The following is a 22259-nucleotide window of genomic DNA, read 5'->3' on the forward strand; positions in this document are numbered from 1 at the left end:
TTATTATATATATGTATATAAGACTTTGTATATAATGTGTTTTATTTTTTATTTAATAATATTCTACACCCTGCCTTTTCAGCTTCTTTGATTAACTGCTCCTCACTATTTGGAGTGAGGAGAAAGTAAACTAATTTTAGTGCCTGTTTTCTATCAGGTGCTTTGCATATTTTTTCAATTATCATGTGAGGTAATTTCATAATTTGTGAGGTAAGATATTATTTACCTTGATCTTAAAAGTGTGAAGCAACTGTGTTAGTCTACTGAGTATCATAATATAACACAGACTCCTGAGTCACATACTGTGTGAAGTAATTCTTATAACCTTGAGTTTACCTTTTAAATCCATATTTTTCTGGTTCTATTTTATACAGTTTACTTGCTTTTGTTAAATAGGTTAACCTTTTCCACAAATAGTAACTATAAAATGTGTAGCAGAATGATTTTATTGTTAGTTTTCTAGTTTCTGTCTATTTGTCATTCCTGGACAAATATCAGGTGTACCTAGTCAGAAACCACCCTTCCTCCACCCAAGGCCCTATACCTTGTCATATATGCTTCTTAGTAAGTCAAAGATACACTGAAAAGTAGACTGCTGTCTTCAACATTCTGTGTTTGCCTCAAAGAAGAATCTTGTGTTTTATTTAGTATGGCTTTCTCTCTATTTAATGAGGCAGTTATAAAGTGATTGGTGCTTGATTGATCCTTTGACGCAATAGATTTTTGTAATACTTTTAGTTGGTTTTGTCCTAGTAATAGGAATTGGTAGTACACCTAATCTTACAAAGTTTTTAAAGTAGATTTTTTTTAACTTATATGTCTGTTTCCTTTCCATATTGTACCCCACAATATTTAATTACAGGGTTCATCTGCTGATCGGAGTCAGTGGAGAGAACCAACTAGAACATCTGAAGGCTTATGTTCACTCTATGAGGCAGCATTATGTCTTTTTGAAGAGGTATGTAATCTTCATAGCTTTGCATTAAAAATGTCTTTGTTGTAAAATGTTACAGCATACATTTATCTCTTGAAAGTCTCTAAAAGAAAATGGTACCAGTGGTTGGCTATCCCTGGAGATTGGAGCTCAGTGTTTAGTTGCCATGGCTTGGAAAGAGATACTTTTCAGTGTGTCTCCTTTTAGTTATTTTAATTTTTGGATCATGTATTGGTAACTTTTGTTGAAAAAAGTTATTGAGTAAAACAGATTCAGAAGGAATTATAAATAATTGTATACCTTAACAAATTGTGGTAAAATAAATATTCTTCTAATCATTACCTAGACTTAAAAAAAAAAGATTGCCATCAAACCTGACAACTTGATTATAATTGCCAGGTACCACATGGTAGAAGGAAAGAACAAACTTTCTCAAGTACACACACACACACATACATATGAAAAGTAAATAGAATTTGCCATCCACTGCAGAAGGCCTTTCACAGTCTGGTCATTACCTTTTCTCTACAACAGTTCACTGTATTGACTTTTAAACTAATTTCCTTGCCAGTTTTAGTTGTGTCACCCACGTGTATGTGCCTGGACTCTAACTCATTTTTTTTTCCCACTTAAAAAATGTTTTTAAAATCGCTTTTTAAAAAATTGGTTATTTATTTACATTTCAAATGTTATTCTCCTTCTCAGTTTCCCCTCCCCAAACCCCCTTTCTCCTTCCCTGCCCCCCTGCTTCTATGAAGGTGCTCCCCCACCCACTCATCTATTCATGCCTCAGTACCCTAGCATTCCCCTATGCTTGGTCATTGAGCGTCTATAGGACCAAGGAACTCCCCTCCTATTGATGCCAGATAAGGCAATGTCTGTTACATGTGCAGCTGGAGCCATGGGTCCCTCCTGGTGGTTTAGTCCCTGGGAGCTCTGGGGGGTCTGGTTGCTTGATATTGTTGTTCTTCCTGTGGGGTTGCAAGCCCCTTCAGCTCCTTCAGTCCTTCCCCTAACTACTCCATTGAGGTCCCTGCACTCAGTCTGATAGTTGGCTGTGTGCATCCACATCTGTATTGGTTAGGCTCTGGCTCAGCCTCAGCCTCTCAGGGGACAGCTATACCAGGCTCCTGTCAGTAAGTGCTTCTTGGCATCTGCAATAGTGTCTGGGTTTGGTGTCTATAGATGGGATGGATCCCTAGGTGGGGCAGTTTCTGGATTGCCTTTGCATCAGTCTCTGCTCCACTTTTTGTCCCTGCATTTCCTTTTAACAGGAACAATTCTGATTAATATTGAAATTAGTGGGTGGCCTCATCCCTCAATCGGGGGCCGTGCCTATCCACTGGATATGCTCTCTACAGATTCTCTCTCCCCTTTGTTGGGTGTTTTGGCTAATGTCATCCCTGTTGGGTCTTGGGAACTTCTTGGGTCCTTGGCATTTGGGACTTTCTAGTGGCTACCCCCAGTTCCTCCTCCCCCACTGCTATATATTTCTGTTCAAATTCCTGACCCTCTGTACTTCTCCCCTGTCTCCTTCCCCCTCTTCCCTCCCTTCCCCTCTTCCTCCCACATCCCTCCCTCCCTCTACCTTCCCTTCTGAGTAAGAGTGAAGCATCCACACTTTGGTCTTCTTCCTTGGGTTTCATATGGTCTGTGAGTTGTATTTTGGGCATTCCAAACCTTTTTTTTTTTTGGTAGTGGGGGGGGGCTAATATCTACTTATCAGTGAGTACATACCATGTGTGTTCTTTTGTGACTGGGTTATATTTTCTAGTTCTGGATGATATCCAGATGATATCTGGATGATATTTTCTTTTCTTTTTTTTTTTTTTAAAGATTTATTTATTATATGTAAGTACACTGTAGCTATCTTCAGACACTCCAGAAGAGGGCGTCAGATCTTGTTACAGATGGTTGTGAGCCACCATGTGGTTGCTGGGATTTGAACTCCGGACCTTCGGAAGAGCAGTCGGGTGCTCTTACCCACTGAGCCATCTCTGGATGATATTTTCTATTTCCATCCATTTGCTTGTGAATTTCATGAAGACATTGTTTTTAATAGCTAAGTAGTACTCCATTGTATAAATGTCTGCATTTTCTGTATCCATTCTTCTGTTGAGGGACATCTGGATTGTTTCCAGCTTCTGATTATTATAAATAAGGCTGCTATGAACATAGTAGAGACTCCAGAGAACCAAATAACCCAATTAAAAATGGGGTACACGGCTAAACAAAGAATTTGCAACTGAGGAATACCGAATGGCTGAGAAGCAGTCAAAGAAATGTTCAGGCCGGGCGTGGTGGCGCACACCTTTAGTCCCAGCACTCGGGAGGCAGAGGCAGGTGGATTTCTGAGTTCGATGCCAACCTGGTCTACAAAGTGAGTTCCAGGACAGCCAAGGCTATACAGAGAAACCCTGTCTCAAAAAACCAAAAAAAAAAAAAAAAAAAAAAAGAAAAGAAAAGAAAAAAGAAATGTTCAACATCCTTAGTTGTCAGAGAAATGCAAATCAAAGACCCTGAGATTCTACCAGTCAGAATGGCTAAGATCAAAAACTCAGGTGACAGCAAATGCTAGTGAGGATGTGGAGGAAGAGGAATACTCCTCCATTATTGGTGGGATTGCAAGCTGGTAGAACCACTCTTGAAATCACTCTGGTGGTTCCTTAGAAAATTGGAAATAGTTCTACCTGAGGACCCAGCTATACCATTCCTGGGCATTTCTTTCTTTCTTTCTTTTTTTTTTTTTCTTTTTAAAGATGTATGTATGTATGTATGTATGTATGTATGTATGTATGTATGTATGTATGTGAGTACACTGTAGCTGTCTTCAGACACACCAGAAGAGGTCATCAGATCCTATTACAGATGGTTGTGAGCCACCATGTGGTTACTTGGAATTGACTTCAGGACCTCTGGAAGAACAGTCAGTGCTCTTAACCACTGAGCCATCTCTCCGGTCCCCCCCAAAAAATCTCTTAATCTTTATGTTCATATTCCCTTCTTTGAGTTGGTGGTAGTTATATGATATTCTAATTCTGTTATTTTTCTCCATTTATTAGTTGGAATAATTTTTAGAGAATTGTTCCTTTAATCAACTGATTATTCTGCTAGTTTGTATAGGAAAGGTAGAATAACTTCTTGATTCTCCCTATTCCCTTTTTTGGGGGGAGGTGAATGGGGTTTCTAAATAGAGTTTCTCTGTGTAACAGCTCTGGATGTCCTGGAGCTCACTTTGTAGAACAGGATGCCTGGAATTCAGAGATCCACCTGCCTCTACCTCCAAGCACTGGGATTAAAGGCATGTGCCGCCATGCCAGGCTCCCCATTTACTGTTTATTGACTAGTTTTTAGTTGAATGAATTACTACTTTAATCATCCTCCAAATTTTACCAATTAACTTCATTTAAAAACTTAGGCTTGAACTTCTTTGAGTTTCAGTCTGTGAAGTTCTTATATGCCATATTGCTTCATTTTGAGTAATGAGGTGGCAGTCCCTTTGGGGTTGTAACTGGATTCTTCTGACTGACAGGAGGCTACTAATCTCTGGTAGCTTTCTTGCTGTCTTGTTTGTTGTTTCTGGCTTATGCTCATATTCTTCTTGCACTAGGCAGTTAACTAGTTGTCTCCCCTCAAATTTCCTGGTTTCTTTTATTGAGAAAGTTGATTTTCACAGCCATAATCAGGGTGTTACAGATGTTTACTCACTACTACTTTGATCTTTCTAGGCATTTGTAGTGGACATAGCTACAAAGAGTGTGTGGGTCCATGTGTATGTATGGGAGATGGTGATTGACACATTGATTTAAAGTCAGAATGCTCGTTGAGCTACTGATTGCTTACCTAACCTCTCCTACATTACATTTATGTCTTTTTTCCTTCAAATGGAGTCTGCTGATTCTCAAGAATATAGCAATCACAGTAGAATATCCTTTTTTGTTTTAACCATGTTACACATGTCACACACATATGTGTGAGAACACACAGAGCAAGCTTAAAATGACAACAGTTGCTGTGTGGTTACTAAAAACCTTTTTTTTTTTTTAATTTAACCTATTTTTTCAGTTGAACTGTTCCTAAATCTCTGCCCTTTGACCCTCATTTACTATTAGTTTCACAAGCCTCTATTCTTTTTGACTTTAAAGCCTATTGTCTAGATTCTCAAAGACAGCACAGAAGAATAAGAGGATTCCCCCCTTGAGTTTTACATGCTGATAACTACTGTGCTTTTTATCTTTAAAACTGCTTTTGATCGAATCATTGGTTCACATTATATTTTCTTGTGAATCTTAAATCTGTAACTCTATTGTCTTTTGGCATAAGCATTGCCGAAGTCTGAAGATCACTTTTTAAGGTACGAGTCACATGCTCATTTTGATTGATGAGAAGCAATTGAAAAAAAAAGTGTTTTTTCCTTTAAAGATCAGTAATGTCGTTTTTTTTCTAGGATAATCATTCTTAGATATGTGAGAATTCAATATGTGGTTTCAGATATCGTTTTATTTCAGAAAAATATTCCTGTATTATAGATTTTCATACTATCTTTATTCCCTTCCTCCTTCCATCCCTCCCTCTTTCTGGGATCAAAGGCATGTGCCACCACTGCCCAATGTATTTGGTTCTTTTTTGGGGGAGGAACTCTTATTTGTATGTTAGTTTTTGCCTTGCATTGTCATCTTTTATTGAAATTAAAAAATATTTTAAGTTTATTTTCATTTCTATAATGTCTTTATTTTTTTTGTTACTCATAAGGCATTGTTTGTTAACTTTAAAAAGACATATTTTTATTTATTTGTGTATGTATTTGTGGTGTGAATGTATGCCATGTATGTGATACCTGTAGAAGACCTGAGGAGGGCACTCAATTCCCTGGAGCTGCAGTTACAAGTGGTCCAATGTGGGTACTAGAAAGCAAACTTTGGTCCTCTACAAGATCAGAAAGTTCTCTTGACTACCAAGCATTCCTCTAGCCCCATATTATTTTTATTTACTCTTGTATTTCTTCTACTTTGGTCTTCATTTAAACATTTCATGTTTAAAATTTCTACTTTATTCCTTTAAAATTTAAAAAGATTTTTAATTCTTTGATAGTATCATACAGTGTATTTTGATATTTTACTCCTTCCCAACTCCTCCTAGATCTGCCCTCCTCACCCTCACTTCCCTGATCAACCCATTTTTGAGTTTTTCTCTTTATTTTAGTCCACAAAGTCCAATTTGTGTTGTCCAACTACTATTGGAAGTGGGGCTTGCTTTGGAGTTTGATTGACCTATTTAATAGTTGACACCATTAAAGAAAACTGACTCCCTCTCCCAGCAGCTATCAAATGCCATTAGGTCCTCAGCTAGAGGTGGCGTTTCATACCTATCTCTTCCCCTCCATTCAGGGATTTTTGTCTAGTTTGTGTTGGGCAGGTTTTATGCGTGATGTGAGTTCATATGTGCAACTGCCCTGTCTTGAAGTTATCTGGCACCTCTGGTCCTTACATTCTTTCTGTCTCTTCTACAGTGAGAACACCCAAGCTTTGCTGGAGAGGTGTGATATGTTAGCTCCATTTAGAGCTAGCATTCTCATTCAGATTTGTGCTTTTCTTTCACATATTGTTTGATTTTCTTAATCTTTTTTGGCTTGAAAAGATCACAAAGGGTTCATTTTTCTGTCATGTTTTAATTATAGGGATGGTCTTCTTTCTCTCCTTCTTTATCCCATTTTTGTTACCCCCTGTGATGGTTTGTATATTCTTGGACCAGAGAGTGGCAACATCTGGAGGTGTGGCCTTGTTGGAATAGGTGTGACTTGATTGTTGAATAGGTGTGTCACTGTGGGTGTGGGCTTAAAACCCTCACCCTAGTTGCCTGGAAGTCAGTCTTCCACTAGCAGCCTTTGGATGAAGACATAGAACTCTCAGCTCTGCCTGCACCATGACAGCCTGGATGCTGCCATGTCCCACCTTGATAATAATGGACTGAACCTCTGAACCTGTAAGCTAGCCCCAAATAAATGTTGTTTTTTATAAGACTTGTCTTGGTCATAGTGTCTGGTCACAGCAGTAAAACTCTAAGACACCCCCCTCACCCCCATTTCTTCCTGTCTTCCCTCCTCCTCTTCTCTATGTTCTCTCCTTTCCTTCTTCTCCCACTCTTCTCACCTTGTGTTTCTTTTCTTTTTTCTTTTTCTTTCATGGTCTATCACTCAGGCTGACTTTAACCTCATGCTCTGTGCCTTGAGTCTTGGAATTAGTCAGGCATCATTATGACCAAGTATTCAAGTTCATCAGAACTCTGTTATTAACTTTTCTGTGAAATTAGTTTTTCTGAAACTTCAGAATGGATTGGGTTTCAAGGTAGCATGTTGTGTGATTCTTTTTTCTTTCTTTCGATTTCTTTTCTACTATTCTTGTATGATATTTGAAAAAATCATTTCCCCAGGCTTTTCTTCTCACTTTTATCTTCTCCTTCTCCATCTCTTCTCTCCACTGTTCCTATCCCTGTACTTTTGAATCTACTCTAGTAGTTTGTCCTTTGCATTGGGCTCCTTCCTGGGAGGGAATCCTGACTGGTTCGTTTTTTTTTTTTTTTTTAATTACAGGAGCTAGATAACCCATGACATTTAAAATGTATTTATTGTCCTGGAGCCCTTGGCCTTGTTTGTTGTGGGAAAGGGCAGAACTTCTCCAAGGTGTGACTAGTTTTCTTAGATTGACCTATTCTTTTAATGAGTACCCAACTGGCTGTTGTAGGATTCTATTGTTCAGCTGTCTGCCAGGCCTTCATTGCTTTCTGCTGTACTGGAATCGAACATAAATAAACAAAATCTCAAAAAAAATATCTAAAGAAATAAAACAAATGTCCTCATAATTGGAGAAGGAAAACCATTTCAATAAATGGCAGTGATTCTGTAATGGTAATGCTGTGTGTATTTGGTGGTGCACTGCGATCACCTACTTTGTGGTTCTTGGAGCTACATGTACGTAGTTTGTTATGAATGTTAAATGGAGCTCGAGTCTCAGAGTTGGAGAGTTGAGAACCGTGGTGCTCTGGTTCTGCCATCTGAGTTTTACAGAATCCTGCTTAGCAACCACCTTCCAGCTTTACGTTTACTGTAAAACTGTGCTTTTAAATCTCATTAGTATTGTTTTCTTTTTCCTCTTTTTTCTTTTTTTTTTCTTTTTTGAGAAAAGAGGAAGGACCTTGTTACAATACTAGGTCTATGAATGATAAATTTCACTGTCTTGCTACACCACCATCCTCCTTTCGTCATCAGTGAAGTTCCAGATTCATTGACAGGTAGTTCTGTGTCCTGATGTTCACTAGGAAAACCTTGTCAGACATACTTACTCTATTACTTTGCATTATAGTTAAAGGTTCTGAGTAAAATTCTTCTGTCTCTTCCTGTTTAATATGCTGACAAAACATTACCTCTTTAAGATTTTTCTGTTTTACTTATGTTAAAAAAAAACCTTTAAACCACAAATTGACAATAATTACAGTCATAGTTTTTTTTTCTTCTTAAATATTTATTTATTTATTCATTTATTGAATGTATGAGTACACCTTTGCTCTCTTCAGACACACCAGAAGAGGGCATTGGATCTCATTATAGATGGTTGTGAGCCAGCATGTGTTTGCTGGGAATTGAACACAGAACCTCTGGGAGAGCAGCCAGTGCTCTTAACCGCTGACCATCTCTCCAGCCCCCAGTCATAGTTTTAATATGTTGATTGTATTGAGGTTTTGTGTGTTAATAAAAAGCAGTTGTGTAAAACTTAGTTGATATCAGAAAATATGGAAAGTCAATAACAAGGATTAATTTTAGCTCTACTTGATAGAATATGTGAAGTTAAAATGGCATTCCTCTTTCCTGTAACATCAACTTGTAAAATACTTTGAACCTTAATATTAAGTGTTAGTGTGTTTGCAGTGAGACTAATACTCTGATATAGATCCCTTCCTTAGTTCAAGGAGTCAGAGTGTCACCTTGGTTCCTATGCTTTGGGATAAAATATAGTAACATATTATATAATTTTGAGACAAGACCTCAATGTGTAGCCCTGGCTGTCCTGGAACTCACCTACTTCTGACTCCCAAGTGCTGGGATTAAAGAGATACACCACCATGCCTGGTCAGTAAATGAGCTATATAACAAAGATAAGTGATTTAAATATTTATTAGAAAAAAGTAGTTAATTGTGATTTAACATTACATGGAATATTGTCTATGTAAGCATCAAGAGTAGGCATAAAATTTTGCGTTATTGTTTTGACATTTGTCAGTTCTTAATTACTATTAAAGAATGTGCATATGAAAAGAGGTAACATTTATTATGTAAAGGTAACAAGATTATTAGTGATGTTTTCTTCCTACTTTGTCTTTATGAACTTTGTATGTGAAAACATTTTATTTAATAAAGTGGCTTGATTATGTATGTCCTTCCCACCTTAGCTATTTACTCTGTGCTAATTAATATTTTAGCTATCTGTATTTAAAGCTAGATGTGAGTAGCTTAGAGTATTAGAAGTTAAGACAGTAATTTCAGAGAATATGTAAAACTAGACTAAATGTATTGGTTATTTTTGTGTGTGTGTGTATTTGAATTTTTAATAGGTTTGCAGAATGGCTTCTGACTATTCAAGAACATGTGCTAGCCCAGATAGCATTCAGACTGGTGATGCTCCCATTGTTTCTGAAACCTGTGAGGTATATGTTTGGGGCAGCAACAGCAGCCATCAGTTGGTAGAAGGCACACAGGAGAAAATACTACAACCCAAACTGGCTCCTAGTTTCTCTGATGCTCAGACCGTAAGTTCTCTGTATTCTTTGTGAACTGGTAGATAATGGGGTATTTATATACACTTTTGTGCCTTAAGTTACGTTGAGTATATTTTTCAATAAGTAAAAATCCTTGATTGAATATTTCTTATCTATGATATTTTTATATCACATCAGTTCTTTATTTTAACAGAAAATTCATTTTTGGTCTGTCATATCTTTGATACCATTTCTATGTTCAAAATATTAAATCGGGACTTAGATTTTTAAAAAGCCTAATGAAGCAGTGTATAATGATAAAAATCTTTAATACCAGTACTCACAAGGCAGAGGCTTGATCTATATTACGAGTTCCATGCCAACCAGCACTACAAAATGAGACCCTGTTTCAAAATACCAAAAACTGAAAATATATAAATTAAAAATGTAAAAAGCCTAATTAATGGTAGCAGGCTTTATTTTTGTATTCCACACAAGTAATACTTAATAAAAGGGAATTTTCCTTTTTTCAGAATGACATTTTCTTTTCTCTCTCTCTCTCTCTTTTTTTTTTTTTTTTTTTTTTTTTTTGGTTTTTCGAGACAGGGTTTCTCTGTATATCCCTGGCTTTCCTGGAACTCACTCTGTAGACCAGGCTGGCCTCGAACTCAGAGATCCACCTGCCTCTGCCTCCCAAGTGCTAGGATTAAAGGCGTGCGCCACCGCCATCCGGCGGCATTTTATTTTCTTATTATCAAGTTTTGGTTTTTCTTTTTTCCCCCCTTTTTATATTTGTAGTCCAAGGTAAAGCTTTATATTTTATTTTCATTAAATTGTATTTTTTCATCATGAGTATGAAAAAAATATATGTATATACACATAAACATACATACATACATACATGTTTTTAATCTAAAAGATTCTTGCTTTAATGGACCTAACATTTATAGAAATGTTTTTCCTTCTCTAATTGTGAGGAGGACATTTGTTTTAGTTCTTTAGATTTTTTTTTGAGATTTTATTTAATTTTATGTGTATAGATGTTTTACCTGCATACACAAGTGTCTGTGTATCATGTAAATATAGTGCCTGTGGAAGCCAAGAGAGGATGTTGGGTTCCCTGGAGCTGAAGTTAAAGACCACTGTGGTGTTGGGAATCACACCTGGAACCTCTGGAAGAACAGCCAGGGCTCTTAACCCCTGAGCCATCTCTCTAGTTCCAGTTGTTTCATTTTTGTCCAATTCTAGTAGATAATCTTAAAGGATACATGAATTTACACTCAGCATGAGGCTACTCTGAAAATGTCATTGATGTTTTCGGCTTACTGCTTTCTATGGAGGATCATGACATTTTCTGCTCTTAATGATTTCCTTTCTGCCTTTTTGATGAACCTGATCTGAAGTTTTATTTTTTGACTCTCTCAAAGCATTTTCTAACTAAGATTCTGGTGTTCTTTTATAGATTGAAGCTGGACAGTATTGCACTTTTGTCATTTCTACAGATGGCTCTGTCAGAGCTTGTGGTAAAGGCAGCTATGGGAGACTGGGCCTCGGAGATTCCAATAATCAGTCTACCTTAAAAAAGTTAACTTTTGAGCCTCACCGGTCTATTAAGAAAGTTTCATCATCTAAAGGCTCTGATGGTCACACTTTAGCTTTTACTACAGAAGGTGAAGTCTTCAGCTGGGGAGATGGTGACTATGGGAAACTAGGACATGGGAATAGTTCAACCCAGAAATACCCCAAGCTTATCCAGGGCCCACTACAGGGAAAGGTACGTACTTTGGGTTTAACAAATATAGCAGTGTAGTAATCGGCTATATCCGTCAGATTTTGATATATTCTTTTCTGAATTACCTCTTGCCTACCATTCTTTGTCTTACCTTTTTGTGTATATTTTATAGATTATAGAATACTTTTACATGCATCATTCAATTGTAGTTCTTTTTATTTCAACTTAAGTTTTTTACATGTGTGTGGGGACATGTGAGGTTAGTCTTGTGTGTTGTTTTTAGGACAGTATTCCACTTTTTAAGATTAATATTTTTGGGGGATGGAGAGATGGCACAGTACTTAAACATGCATACTGCTCTTTAGAAGATCCATGTTTTTATTCCTAGCACCCACATCAGGTGGCTCACAGCTACCCTGTAATACCAACTCACAGGGGACCAGTGTCTCTGGCCTCAGTAGTCACCTGCATGTACACGTGCATGCCCCCTCCCCGTAATTAAAATTTTAAAAATCTATTTTTATTATTTTGTTGGTTGAAATAGTTCTTGCATTTAATCCCAGCACTTGGGAGGCAGAGGCAGGTGTATCTCTTAGTCCAAGGCCAGCCTGATCTACAGAGTGGGTTCCAGGATAGCTAGGTCCTACCATTGGAAAAACACACACATTTACATTACAATTCCTAACAGTAGCAAAATTAGTTACAAAATACCAATGAAAGTAATTTTATGATTGGGGGTCATAACAACATGAGAAACTGTATTAAAGGGTCAAGTCATTAGAAAGTTTGAGAACCACTGTACTAATCAGATATAATTTCTTGATGACAAAAAGGCTGTAAGAAGTTTAATATGAGTTTATATTCCAATTATATTAGTAATAGCCAGTATTTTTTGAGTTAGTTACTAGGTAATAAGCCTTACTTGGTGAGTAAAGACCAGAGGTTTTTATATTAATCTTGTATTTAAAAAGTTGTCATTGTTTCTTGTTGTGCTCTCTCCAATTCCTTCAGTAAAGACTTGATTCATGCTGTAGCATTCCTGCTAGTGATCAGACTGATGTCTTTGCTAATTACACTGTTTCTTTTCGAATTGAGAAAACTTGTTTTCTTCTTTGGGTAAAAGCCAAGGTTCAAGGCTCAGGAAGCAGAACATTGACTTAAGTGATTGCTTAGTCAGTACCCTTGGTCTTCTTAACTTCTATATGAGTTTTGAGTAATAAAGCCCCTGAAGTCCCTGTGTGTATGTTTTTTAGCATTGGTATGCTTATCAGATTTACTTATGTGCATTTCAGGTAGTAGTTTGTGTATCAGCTGGATACAGACATAGTGCTGCTGTCACAGAGGATGGTGAATTATATACTTGGGGTGAAGGAGACTTCGGAAGATTAGGTAAGCTTTTAAAATTTGGAGTTATTCTCACAGAGTAAAAATGATCTGTTACTAAGAACCAGTGAGCACAAAGTTCATAGGCCATTTATTTTTATTAGTTTTAAACTCAAAGTCAGATATATTTCTATAGATAATTTTGTCTAGATTTTGATGCATTATCTAAGATGTAACCAAGAATTATAACCAGGCTCTGTAGAGGTTCAGAGCTAAGAAACAACATTATGAACTTGAATGTACTGGTCGGTGAAAACAAGTTGACATGAATGGGATATTAGACACATTAGGGTAAGTGCTATGAGAGAAACCTTGAATGTTCTAAGTCCTCTATGTGCCTGTGGCCCCCAGGTTGAGAGCAGCCTAGGAGACTGGTAGAGCAGGTAGAGAGGATTCACTTTTTTTGTACTTAATTGCATTTAAAAGTAATTGGTAGCATATTACTTTTGTGAAATTATGACCTAGAGAAAAGGAGTTAACATTATTTCTGTGTTTTATCTAAGGTCATGGTGACAGTAACAGCCGTAACATTCCAACATTAGTAAAAGACATTAGCAATGTAGGAGAGGTTTCTTGTGGAAGTTCACATACGATTGCTTTGTCCAAAGATGGAAGAACTGTGTGGTCTTTTGGAGGAGGTGACAATGGTATGTAAAAAAAACAAAACAAAAACAAAAACCTATTGGTAGCTTTGGGCTTTTTTTTTTTTTCCTTAAAAATTGAAGAAAAAAAATCCTTTTCAAGTATGTATACCTAGTATAGAAAATCTCAAATGTAGATGAACAGACATAAAAGTAAATTATTTCTTTCATTGTTACAATAGTTCTTTAACTATTGTTAACACATTGGTAGACAGATTTCTAAATATATGTGCATTATGCATGTCTTTAAAAAAATTTTTTTTCATTAGGTATTTTCTTCATTTACATTTCCAATGCTATCCCAAAAGTCCCCCATACCCCCCCCCCCCCCACTCCCCTATCCACCCACTCCCACTTTTTGGCTCTGGCCTTCCCCTGTACTGGGGCATATAAAGTTTGCAAGTCCAATGGGCCTCTCTTTCCAGTGATGGCCGACTAGGCCATCTTTTGATACATATGCAGCTAGAGTCAAGAGCTCCGGGGAACTGGTTAGTTCATAATGTTGTTCCACCTATAGTGTTGCAGATCACTTTAGCTCCTTGGGTATTTTCTCTAGCTCCTCCATTGGGGGCCCTGTGATCCATCCAATAGCGGTAGTACCATGTCCAATTTTCTGAGAAACCGCCAGACTGATTTCCAGAGTGGTTGTACAAGCTTGCAATCCCACCAACAGTGGAGGAGTGTTCCTCTTTCTCCACATCCTCGCATGCCTTTTTTTAAAAGCCAAAGTAGGCCTGTATAGCTTATATGTATTACTTTTATAATTTGTTGTCTGTAATATAGCAATATTTTATGGATATCAGTAAATATGTCCCTATACAAAGTTTTAAAAAGGCCCAGAGTACTCTTATATTTATCTGTAGGACAATTTATAACTTAAGTTTCTCGTTTTTGAGTAACAAGATGTCCCCTAGTAGTTTTGTTTCCCTCAATGTTAAACTCCCTGCCCCAAACCAAGTGGGAGTACAGTAAGGCTGTCAGTAAGATAGACAAAAGAAACCTACCTCATGAGTGAGCAGATCTTTGCCCACTTTAATTGTTACTCTGTCAGCAGTGTAAACAGAGATCAAAAATACTAGGTATTGAAAATTAGATAATTTTAGCCAGGTGTGATAGTGTTCTCTTGCTGTTCCTAGATTTTCAAGGCTGAGGCAAGAGGATTTGAAAGTTACAGGGTATCAAGAACTTGTCTCAATAAAGAAAAACTAAACCAAACAAAAAAATGATAACTTAAAATGTAATTTATGTAATGAAAGTAATATAATTTAATTTACATTTTGTTAATTTCTGGTGGGGTTGCATTGATATGTTAGCCATTTTCCTTCCCTTTTAGTAATTGTCTACATTTTCTGTCTTATGAACTATTGAATCTTTAACTTTTTAAAAATTAAAACTGTGAACTGTCAACACTTTTTTCTTTTTGAATCAAGGTCTTAATATATATCCCTTTCTCTGTAGACCATGCTGCCCTCAAACTTTTGCCTTTTTTTTTTTTGTTTTTTTTGAGACAGGGTTTCTCTGTGCAGCCCTGGCTGTCCTGGAACTCACTCTGCAGACCAGGCTGGCCTCGAACTCAGAAATCTGCCTGCCTCTGTCTGGGATTAAAGGCTTGTGCCACCACGCCTAGCAAACTTTTGCCTCTCTTTCTCTTTCTCTTTCTCTTTCTCTTTCTCTTTCTCTTTCTCTTTCTCTTTCTCTTTCTCTTTCTCTTTCTCTTTCTCTTTCTCTTTCTCTTTCTCTTTCTCTTTCTCTTTCTGTCTTCCTCTTCCTCTCTCACTCCCTCCCTAGACAGGGTCTAGCTGTATAACATTAGACTTGCAGCTCTTTTTCTGACTTTGCTTTTTGAGTAGTAGAGTTATAAGCCTGTGTTACAATTCCTGGTTAGCGTGTCAAACCATTTAAAGGTAGAAATGCAGGCACTGGTGAGATGGCTCAATGGATTAGAGCATTTGCTGCTCTTTTAGTGGTTTGGAGTTTGGTTCCTAGCACCCATATCAAGCAACTCACAACCATCTGTCACAGATCCCACACCCTCATCTGGACTCTCTGGAAATTCACATGTACATGTTCAAACACACACACACACACACACACACACACACACACACACACACACACCTTTAAAAGTTTTTTTAATTCTAAAAGAGGAAAAAGTTAGAAATATGGTTAAAGGGGGATAAAGAAAATTATTTTGTATCTTTTTAAAATAGCTTTTATTGAATGAGCATAAGACACAAATGGCTATTAGTTATTGATTGTTAACTTTCTTGAAACAGACATGTTCATTTGTTAATGTCTTCTGCTATCAGGAACTTACAGGTTTCTAAGTCTGTCAGGTCATTGCTATAAAAATTAAAGTACTTTATTAAATTCAGTGCTGAAGAAAGAAGAATGGACTTAAGTTGCCTAACTTAAAAAATGTTGTTGTTTTTTTGTTTTTTTTTTTTGTTTTTTTCCATGTATGTAGGCAAACTTGGCCATGGTGATACCAACAGAGTATATAAACCTAAAGTTATTGAAGCTTTACAAGGAATGTTTATTCGCAAAGTCTGTGCTGGGAGCCAATCTTCACTTGCTTTGACATCAACAGGGCAGGTAAGACGAAGGAATAAACATACATAAGAGTATTTCAGTGGACTAGGTAAAAGAGAACTTTTTAGTCTTGTTTGTCTTTGAATTCACTCTGTAGACCTGGCTGGCCTGGAACTCATAAAGACCTTCCTGCCTGTGCCTCCTAAGGGCTGTGATAAAAGCTGTGTGCTACCACTGCCCAGCTAAGAAAAAGATTTTAAGACAACATATTGAGAAAAAAATACTTAATTTTGTTTCAAATATAATAGATGAAGATGAGCCAGGTTTTCTTACCTGCTTATGTGATCTAGATACATTCTTTTTTAGCACCCTGCTCTTTGAAGTAAGTCGATAAAATAAATAAATTCATTTAGTGCTTAGAATCCTATAACCCTCACACCCAAATCATCAAGGATCCTCAGAGCTCCTTCCTGTTAAAGAAAAGTAGGGGGCACAAAACAAAAACTTGAGGGGACAGTGATAGGAACTAAAAAAGATGTTCAAAAAGATGGTAAAGAGAACACCTTCAGATGGAAAGTAGTAGTACCAAAGAGGACCAGGCTGATATCCTTGAGTTTATCAGCCACTTTGGGCTTGAATGTAGGAGTCCATTGTATGTTAGGCTAATGTAGATGATCAGCAAAGCTGAAATTCACATTTAACTTAGTTATTTTTTGAAAGACTCGAGTATTCCATATGCTGAAAAACTTAACACAAACTATTCATTTTATTCTATTGTAGAGTCAATTGCATACTTTAATATTCTAGTATAAATACATGATCTTTCATGTGTTCCTCCTAGTTGGTTTTGTAGTAAGAATCCATGGATTGAAATCAGCAAGTGCTCACTTGATTATATCCACAAGCAAATCTCAGACCTCCTTTCAGTGTCATATACTTCCATTTTATGAGAGAGGAAATAATTTGTTTTGTGTACCAGATGGTTGTATATGATAATTATTTAACAGTAAATCTGTTATATTCCAAAGGAAATTGTGTATCATGGCCATATTAAGCTATATGAAGTCCAGTGTGTATGTTTACAGAAATAAAGAGGAAGAAATACTTTGATGAGCCATTCTGTCTACTGTTATACCTGTGGAGCATTTCAATCCATTTGTCTCAGTTCCTTCAGGCCTACTCAGTGCTATTTTTCCGCTAAATGTAGCTCTTAAGTTTACGTGAAGGTAATTTATTTTTATATGGCATGATATAATGCCTAAAATGCAAGACAAGTAATTTTTGTTTGGGTGTGTGTTATAGTTTTAAGGATCAAATCTGGGAATTTTAGATGCTAAGCAAGTTGTGTACCAACTGAGCTACAAATGTTCTTAATCTAGTGCTCAGCTAAAAATATTTGAAAGAAAACTCAGAGGGCCTTACTGAATACCAGTGCTGTATTGGACTTTGAGTCTGTCTTTGTTTGGGTTTCCAATGCTGTAAGGAGACACCATGACCAAGTGATCTTTTATAAAGGAAAGGATTTAATATGGGCTGGCTTACAGTCAGAGGTTTAGTCCATTATCATCATGGTGGGAAGCATGGTAGCTCCAGGCAGACATGTTGCTAGAGAAGAATCTGAAAGTTCTACATCTTGGTCCAAAGGCAGCAGAAGGAGACCGTTTCATATTGGGTGAAACTTGAACTTAGGAGACCTTCAAGCCTCCTCCCACAGTGACATACTTCCTTCAACAAGACCACACCTCCTAATAGTGCCAATCCTCATGGGCCACGCAAGCTTTCAAACACATGAGTTTATGGCCCTATACCTAGTTAGACCACCACAGAGTCACTTAGAGTCTTAGTAATATCTCCTTCCATGTTTAGTTCCTAATCTTTGTTTGAATAGGCTTTTGCTGTGCTGGAGTTCTTTTATATTCTGTACTTAATTTCGTTTTCTGATAACTGGTATGGATATATGGTCTTCTTTTGAAGAAGAAATCTAACCTGACCGTACTAGTCTTATCTAAAATAATTTGAAGATAAAACAAAAATAATAACCATAAAAAGCCTTTGTGGCATAAAGAAAAGCGTGTGTAGAATTTTATCAAAGCCAGTGGAAAGAGGAAGTGGTTCGGTTTGCTGATTTGCTGCATTACCTTATTGTTAGACATTCCTCCTTTCACCTCCCTCTTCTCTTCATGCATCTTGTCCTGGACAGCTAAGTCAATCATTAGTCATTTTGTTATTAGTAACAAAGATGGTCAGCGGAGCTATCTTGACTTCCAATTCACATATTCTTCATATGTGATAATTAAGATCAGTTTTGTGATTCATGTTATCAATTTTAATCATTCCTTGTTCTCGTCTACCATGTAAGAAACATGTAAATGGAAGTTTTGTTGTTGTGTGTTTTGTTTCTTTTGAGACAAAGGTTTCTGTGTAGCCCTGGCAGTCCTAGAACTTACTCTATAGAGGCTGGCCTTAGACTCAGAGATCTGCCTTCTTTTGCCTCTCAAGTACAGAGATTAAAGGCCTGTGCCACCATCATCTGGTAATAACTAGAAGTTTTAAGGTATTATTTCCATAATTGCTTAGATTTTTGCCAAGTGCAAGCCAGTTAGTGGTAACTTTAGCAGAGACTCTCCTGTCTTTATTTCATTTTACCTGTGACCAGTTTATTTTTATCTCGCTGCTCATCTGTTTATACACTGGGTGTTTAAAAATAGTACAATAAATGATAGTGACCTTTTTCTTTTTGGGGGAAGCTGGGGGAATGCTCCAGACATGGTTTGGAACTCTGTAGACCAGACAGGCCTTGAACTTACAGAGAACTGCTTTCCTTTGCCTTCTGTGTGCTAGGATTAAAGGTGTGCACAATCATAGCCTGGCTTTTTTTTTTTTTTTTTTTTTTTTTTTTTAATGAAACAAACAAGGTGCAGATAATTTGCTAAGAAGTAATTACTATTAATTTTCTTGGGTGTGCTAATGGTTTAATATTTCCATTTTTTATGTGTGTATTTTAGAGATAATTGGAGAGGAGGGGTGGGGATAATCACATGAGGCAGCTAACCTCTGGTATGTTTGCTTTACAGCTGTCTTGTTTATTAGTCTTCTGAGAGTACAATGACCATCTTTAAAATGATTAAAACACTAAATATTATTTTAATACCAGGAAGGTACCACAACTTGATAATTTTAGTTAATAGTCTACTTATTTTCGGAATTTATGTGTTTTGTATTTCTGTCGTTTCAGGTTTATGCTTGGGGCTGTGGGGCTTGTCTAGGTTGTGGTTCTTCAGAAGCTACTGCTTTGAGACCCAAGCTCATTGAAGAATTGGCTGCCACAAGAATAGTTGATATTTCAATTGGAGATAGTCATTGTTTGTCTCTTTCTCATGGTAAAGTCATGTTTGTTTGTTTTAGTATTTTAAGTAGCATCTTTGTAGCCAATTACCAATTATTATTTTTTGTAAATGTGTTACATTTAAATTTAAGTTTTATACTTTATGTCTTATTTTTAGATAATGAAGTTTATGCCTGGGGCAATAACTCCATGGGACAATGTGGCCAGGGAAATTCAACAGGTCCTATTACTAAACCAAAGAAAGTGAGTGGCTTAGATGGCATAGCTATTCAGCAGATCTCAGCTGGAACATCACATAGTTTGGCATGGACTGCTCTCCCTAGGGACAGGTAAGTGCTATATACTTAAATATGCTTGCACTTTTTTTCTTTTTTAAATATATATTGTTCTCTATTTAGGACTTTGAATGTCCTAAAATCAAGTCAGTATCACACAGTGTACTTCAGAAGATAAATAATTAAATTTAATAATAATAATAATAATGATAATATATTAAAATTAATTTCTAAATAGTGCAGATTTTGATAGTAAGTATATTGATCCCATGTTTAACAGAATAACACATACAGATCTCTACAATAAGAATAAGGTACATACATACTACTCTACTGCTCTTCATGGTAACGTATCATGTCTGTGTCAGGGTTATTGGGAGTGGGTATTGGTTTTATCTTAAGATTTCTTTGTTTTGTAAAATTATACATGTGAAAAGTAAACAGTGCCTCTTCACAGACAAAGCTTCCATGTATACATACTCAAGTTAATTTAAAGTCATTTAGAGTTGTCAAAATTTTTTTTTCATATAGGTAATTGTGTTAATATCTTTGCCTACGTTAACAAATTATATAAATACCTTAAAGGGGAAAAGATTTACTTTGGCTTACATGTGTCAGTCTAACATCTTCTGGCTCCATTGCCTTGGTCTGAAGTCAGTCAGAACATCGTGGTACAGCAGAACAGCTCACCTCATTTCGATATTGTATCTACTAGCTTAGACCAAGCCTTCCACACATGAGTCTATTGGCAGAACAGTTTATATGCAACCCTACAAGAGTATTACTAAATGTAGAATAAAATTTAATGTGATTTTAAGATTAACTAATATATATGCTATTTAAAGTATATATAATTTCTAATGTTGACTCTGTTGCAATAGAAATAACATGTAGATTTCCTTTCATGTATATTGAGGTCACATATATTTCAAAATGAAGAAGCTGTATTTAAGATACTTGATTGTCTTCTCATTTTGAATTCTCTATCTTTAGAGAATGATTTAAAAGTTAAGTACTAAGCTGAGGAGATGGCTGAGTCAGTAAATTGTTTGCCTGACAAGTATGAGGACTTGAGTTCAGTCTCTAGTCCCAAAATAATGAGCTCTAGGTTCAGTGAAAGGTTTTGTCTCCAAAAATAAGGTAGAGAGCAACTGAGGAAGACACTGGTCATCAGTTTCTGCTCTCCACACATGTAGACCTGCACCCCAACATGCACGTGCACACACGTGAACACATGTGTAATATCACATATACAGTTTAATATCTTCATATTAAGAGGAAATGAACTAAATTCAGAACTAGGCTTTATTGATTTAAAACATTTGTTTAACTTCATTGCTTGTTTGGTTGGATTTCTTTGTAAAACAAAACAGATTATTGAAAAATAACAAAAAAAAAAAAAAAAAAAGAAAAAAAAGAAAAAGAAAAACAAAACAAAAACCCCTGAAAACCTAGTTGTTATACTTTTAGATCAAGGAAGCTGTTTAGTTTTGTTTTGTTCTTCCCCACTAGATCTTGTTTTTTATTTTTGATTATGTGTAGAAGTTTCATTATAAGGCTGTTGGATACTTTTCTTATGCTTCCTTCTAGACAAGTTGTTGCATGGCACAGGCCTTATTGTGTAGATCTTGAAGAGAGTACCTTCTCACATCTGCGATCTTTTCTTGAGAGATACTGTGATAAAATAAACAGTGAGATTCCCCCACTGCCTTTCCCTTCATCAAGGTATGTTGTAGATACTTATGCATTCATACGTATTAATTACTCTTTTCAAAATTTTATTTATTCTTTTTTGTTTTTCTCCAAATTACATGAGTCTTCTTTGTAAGCTAGAAAAGAACTAAACTTTATTAATAACTTTGTGATATTTAAAGGTTATATATAATTTCAGAAATGATATTTTAAAATTTATCATTGGTCATCACTTGACAATTTTTAAAGAGAAAAATATGTTCTTCCGGGCAGTGGTGGCGCATGCCTTTAATCCCAGCACCTGGGAGGCAGAGCCAGGTGGATTTCTGAGTTAGAGGCCAGCCTAGTCTACAGAGTGATTTCCAGGACAGCCAGGACTGCACAGAGAAACTGTCTCGAACAGCCAAAAAAAAAAAAAAAAAAGTTCCTTAAACTGTATATTATATTATATTATATTATATTATATTATATTATATTATATTATATTTACTTTTATGCTTCTTGTTTTGTTTCAGGGAACACCATAATTTTCTTAAGCTGTGCCTGAAGTTGCTTTCAAATCACCTTGCTCTGGCCCTGGCGGGAGGGGTAGCTACCAGTATTCTTGGGAGACAGGCAGGTCCACTTCGAAATTTGCTCTTCAGGCTGATGGATTCAACTGTCCCAGATGAAATCCAAGAGGTAAGAGAACTGAATCTGTGGCCTGAAGCCATAGCTGGATGATATTCAGAAGTATACTAGATACTTTCAATTGCAGGGTTTGCAGGGTTTCTCTGTGTAGCTCTGGCTGTCCTGGAACACTGTAGACCAGGCTAGCCTTGAACTCAGAGACCCTGCTGCTTCTGCCTATCAAATGCTGGATTAAAGGTGTGAGCCATCATGTCCTTAAACCCTCTAAATAAAAAAAGATTTACATGCTTTTGGTTCTCACATGGCACCTTTAGACTTGTGTAATCCCAGAAGTTAGTGCACTCAC

General features: G+C 36.6%; 1 protein-coding gene across 10 annotated transcripts in view; it reads left to right on the forward strand.

The window, feature by feature from the left end:
- The window catches only part of Herc1 (HECT and RLD domain containing E3 ubiquitin protein ligase family member 1), a 158364-nt gene that overhangs the window by 25043 nt on the left and 111062 nt on the right, over positions 1-22259 (forward strand). For all 10 annotated transcript variants that reach the window (XR_001778881.2, XM_006511103.3, XM_006511108.3 and 7 more), the window contains exons 3-12: positions 863-958; positions 9539-9733; positions 11145-11456; positions 12707-12803; positions 13301-13444; positions 15906-16033; positions 19206-19350; positions 19474-19645; positions 21182-21316; positions 21799-21964. Coding sequence is in view for 9 of the 10 variants with exons in the window: in XM_006511103.3 (XP_006511166.1) it covers positions 863-958; positions 9539-9733; positions 11145-11456; positions 12707-12803; positions 13301-13444; positions 15906-16033; positions 19206-19350; positions 19474-19645; positions 21182-21316; positions 21799-21964 (1590 nt within the window). In the remaining variant the exon portion in view is untranslated. The remainder of the gene's footprint in view (positions 1-862; positions 959-9538; positions 9734-11144; positions 11457-12706; positions 12804-13300; positions 13445-15905; positions 16034-19205; positions 19351-19473; positions 19646-21181; positions 21317-21798; positions 21965-22259) is intronic.

This window comes from Mus musculus, chromosome 9 (genome assembly GCF_000001635.26).
Source record: "Mus musculus strain C57BL/6J chromosome 9, GRCm38.p6 C57BL/6J".
Classification (NCBI taxonomy): Eukaryota; Metazoa; Chordata; class Mammalia; order Rodentia; family Muridae; genus Mus; species Mus musculus.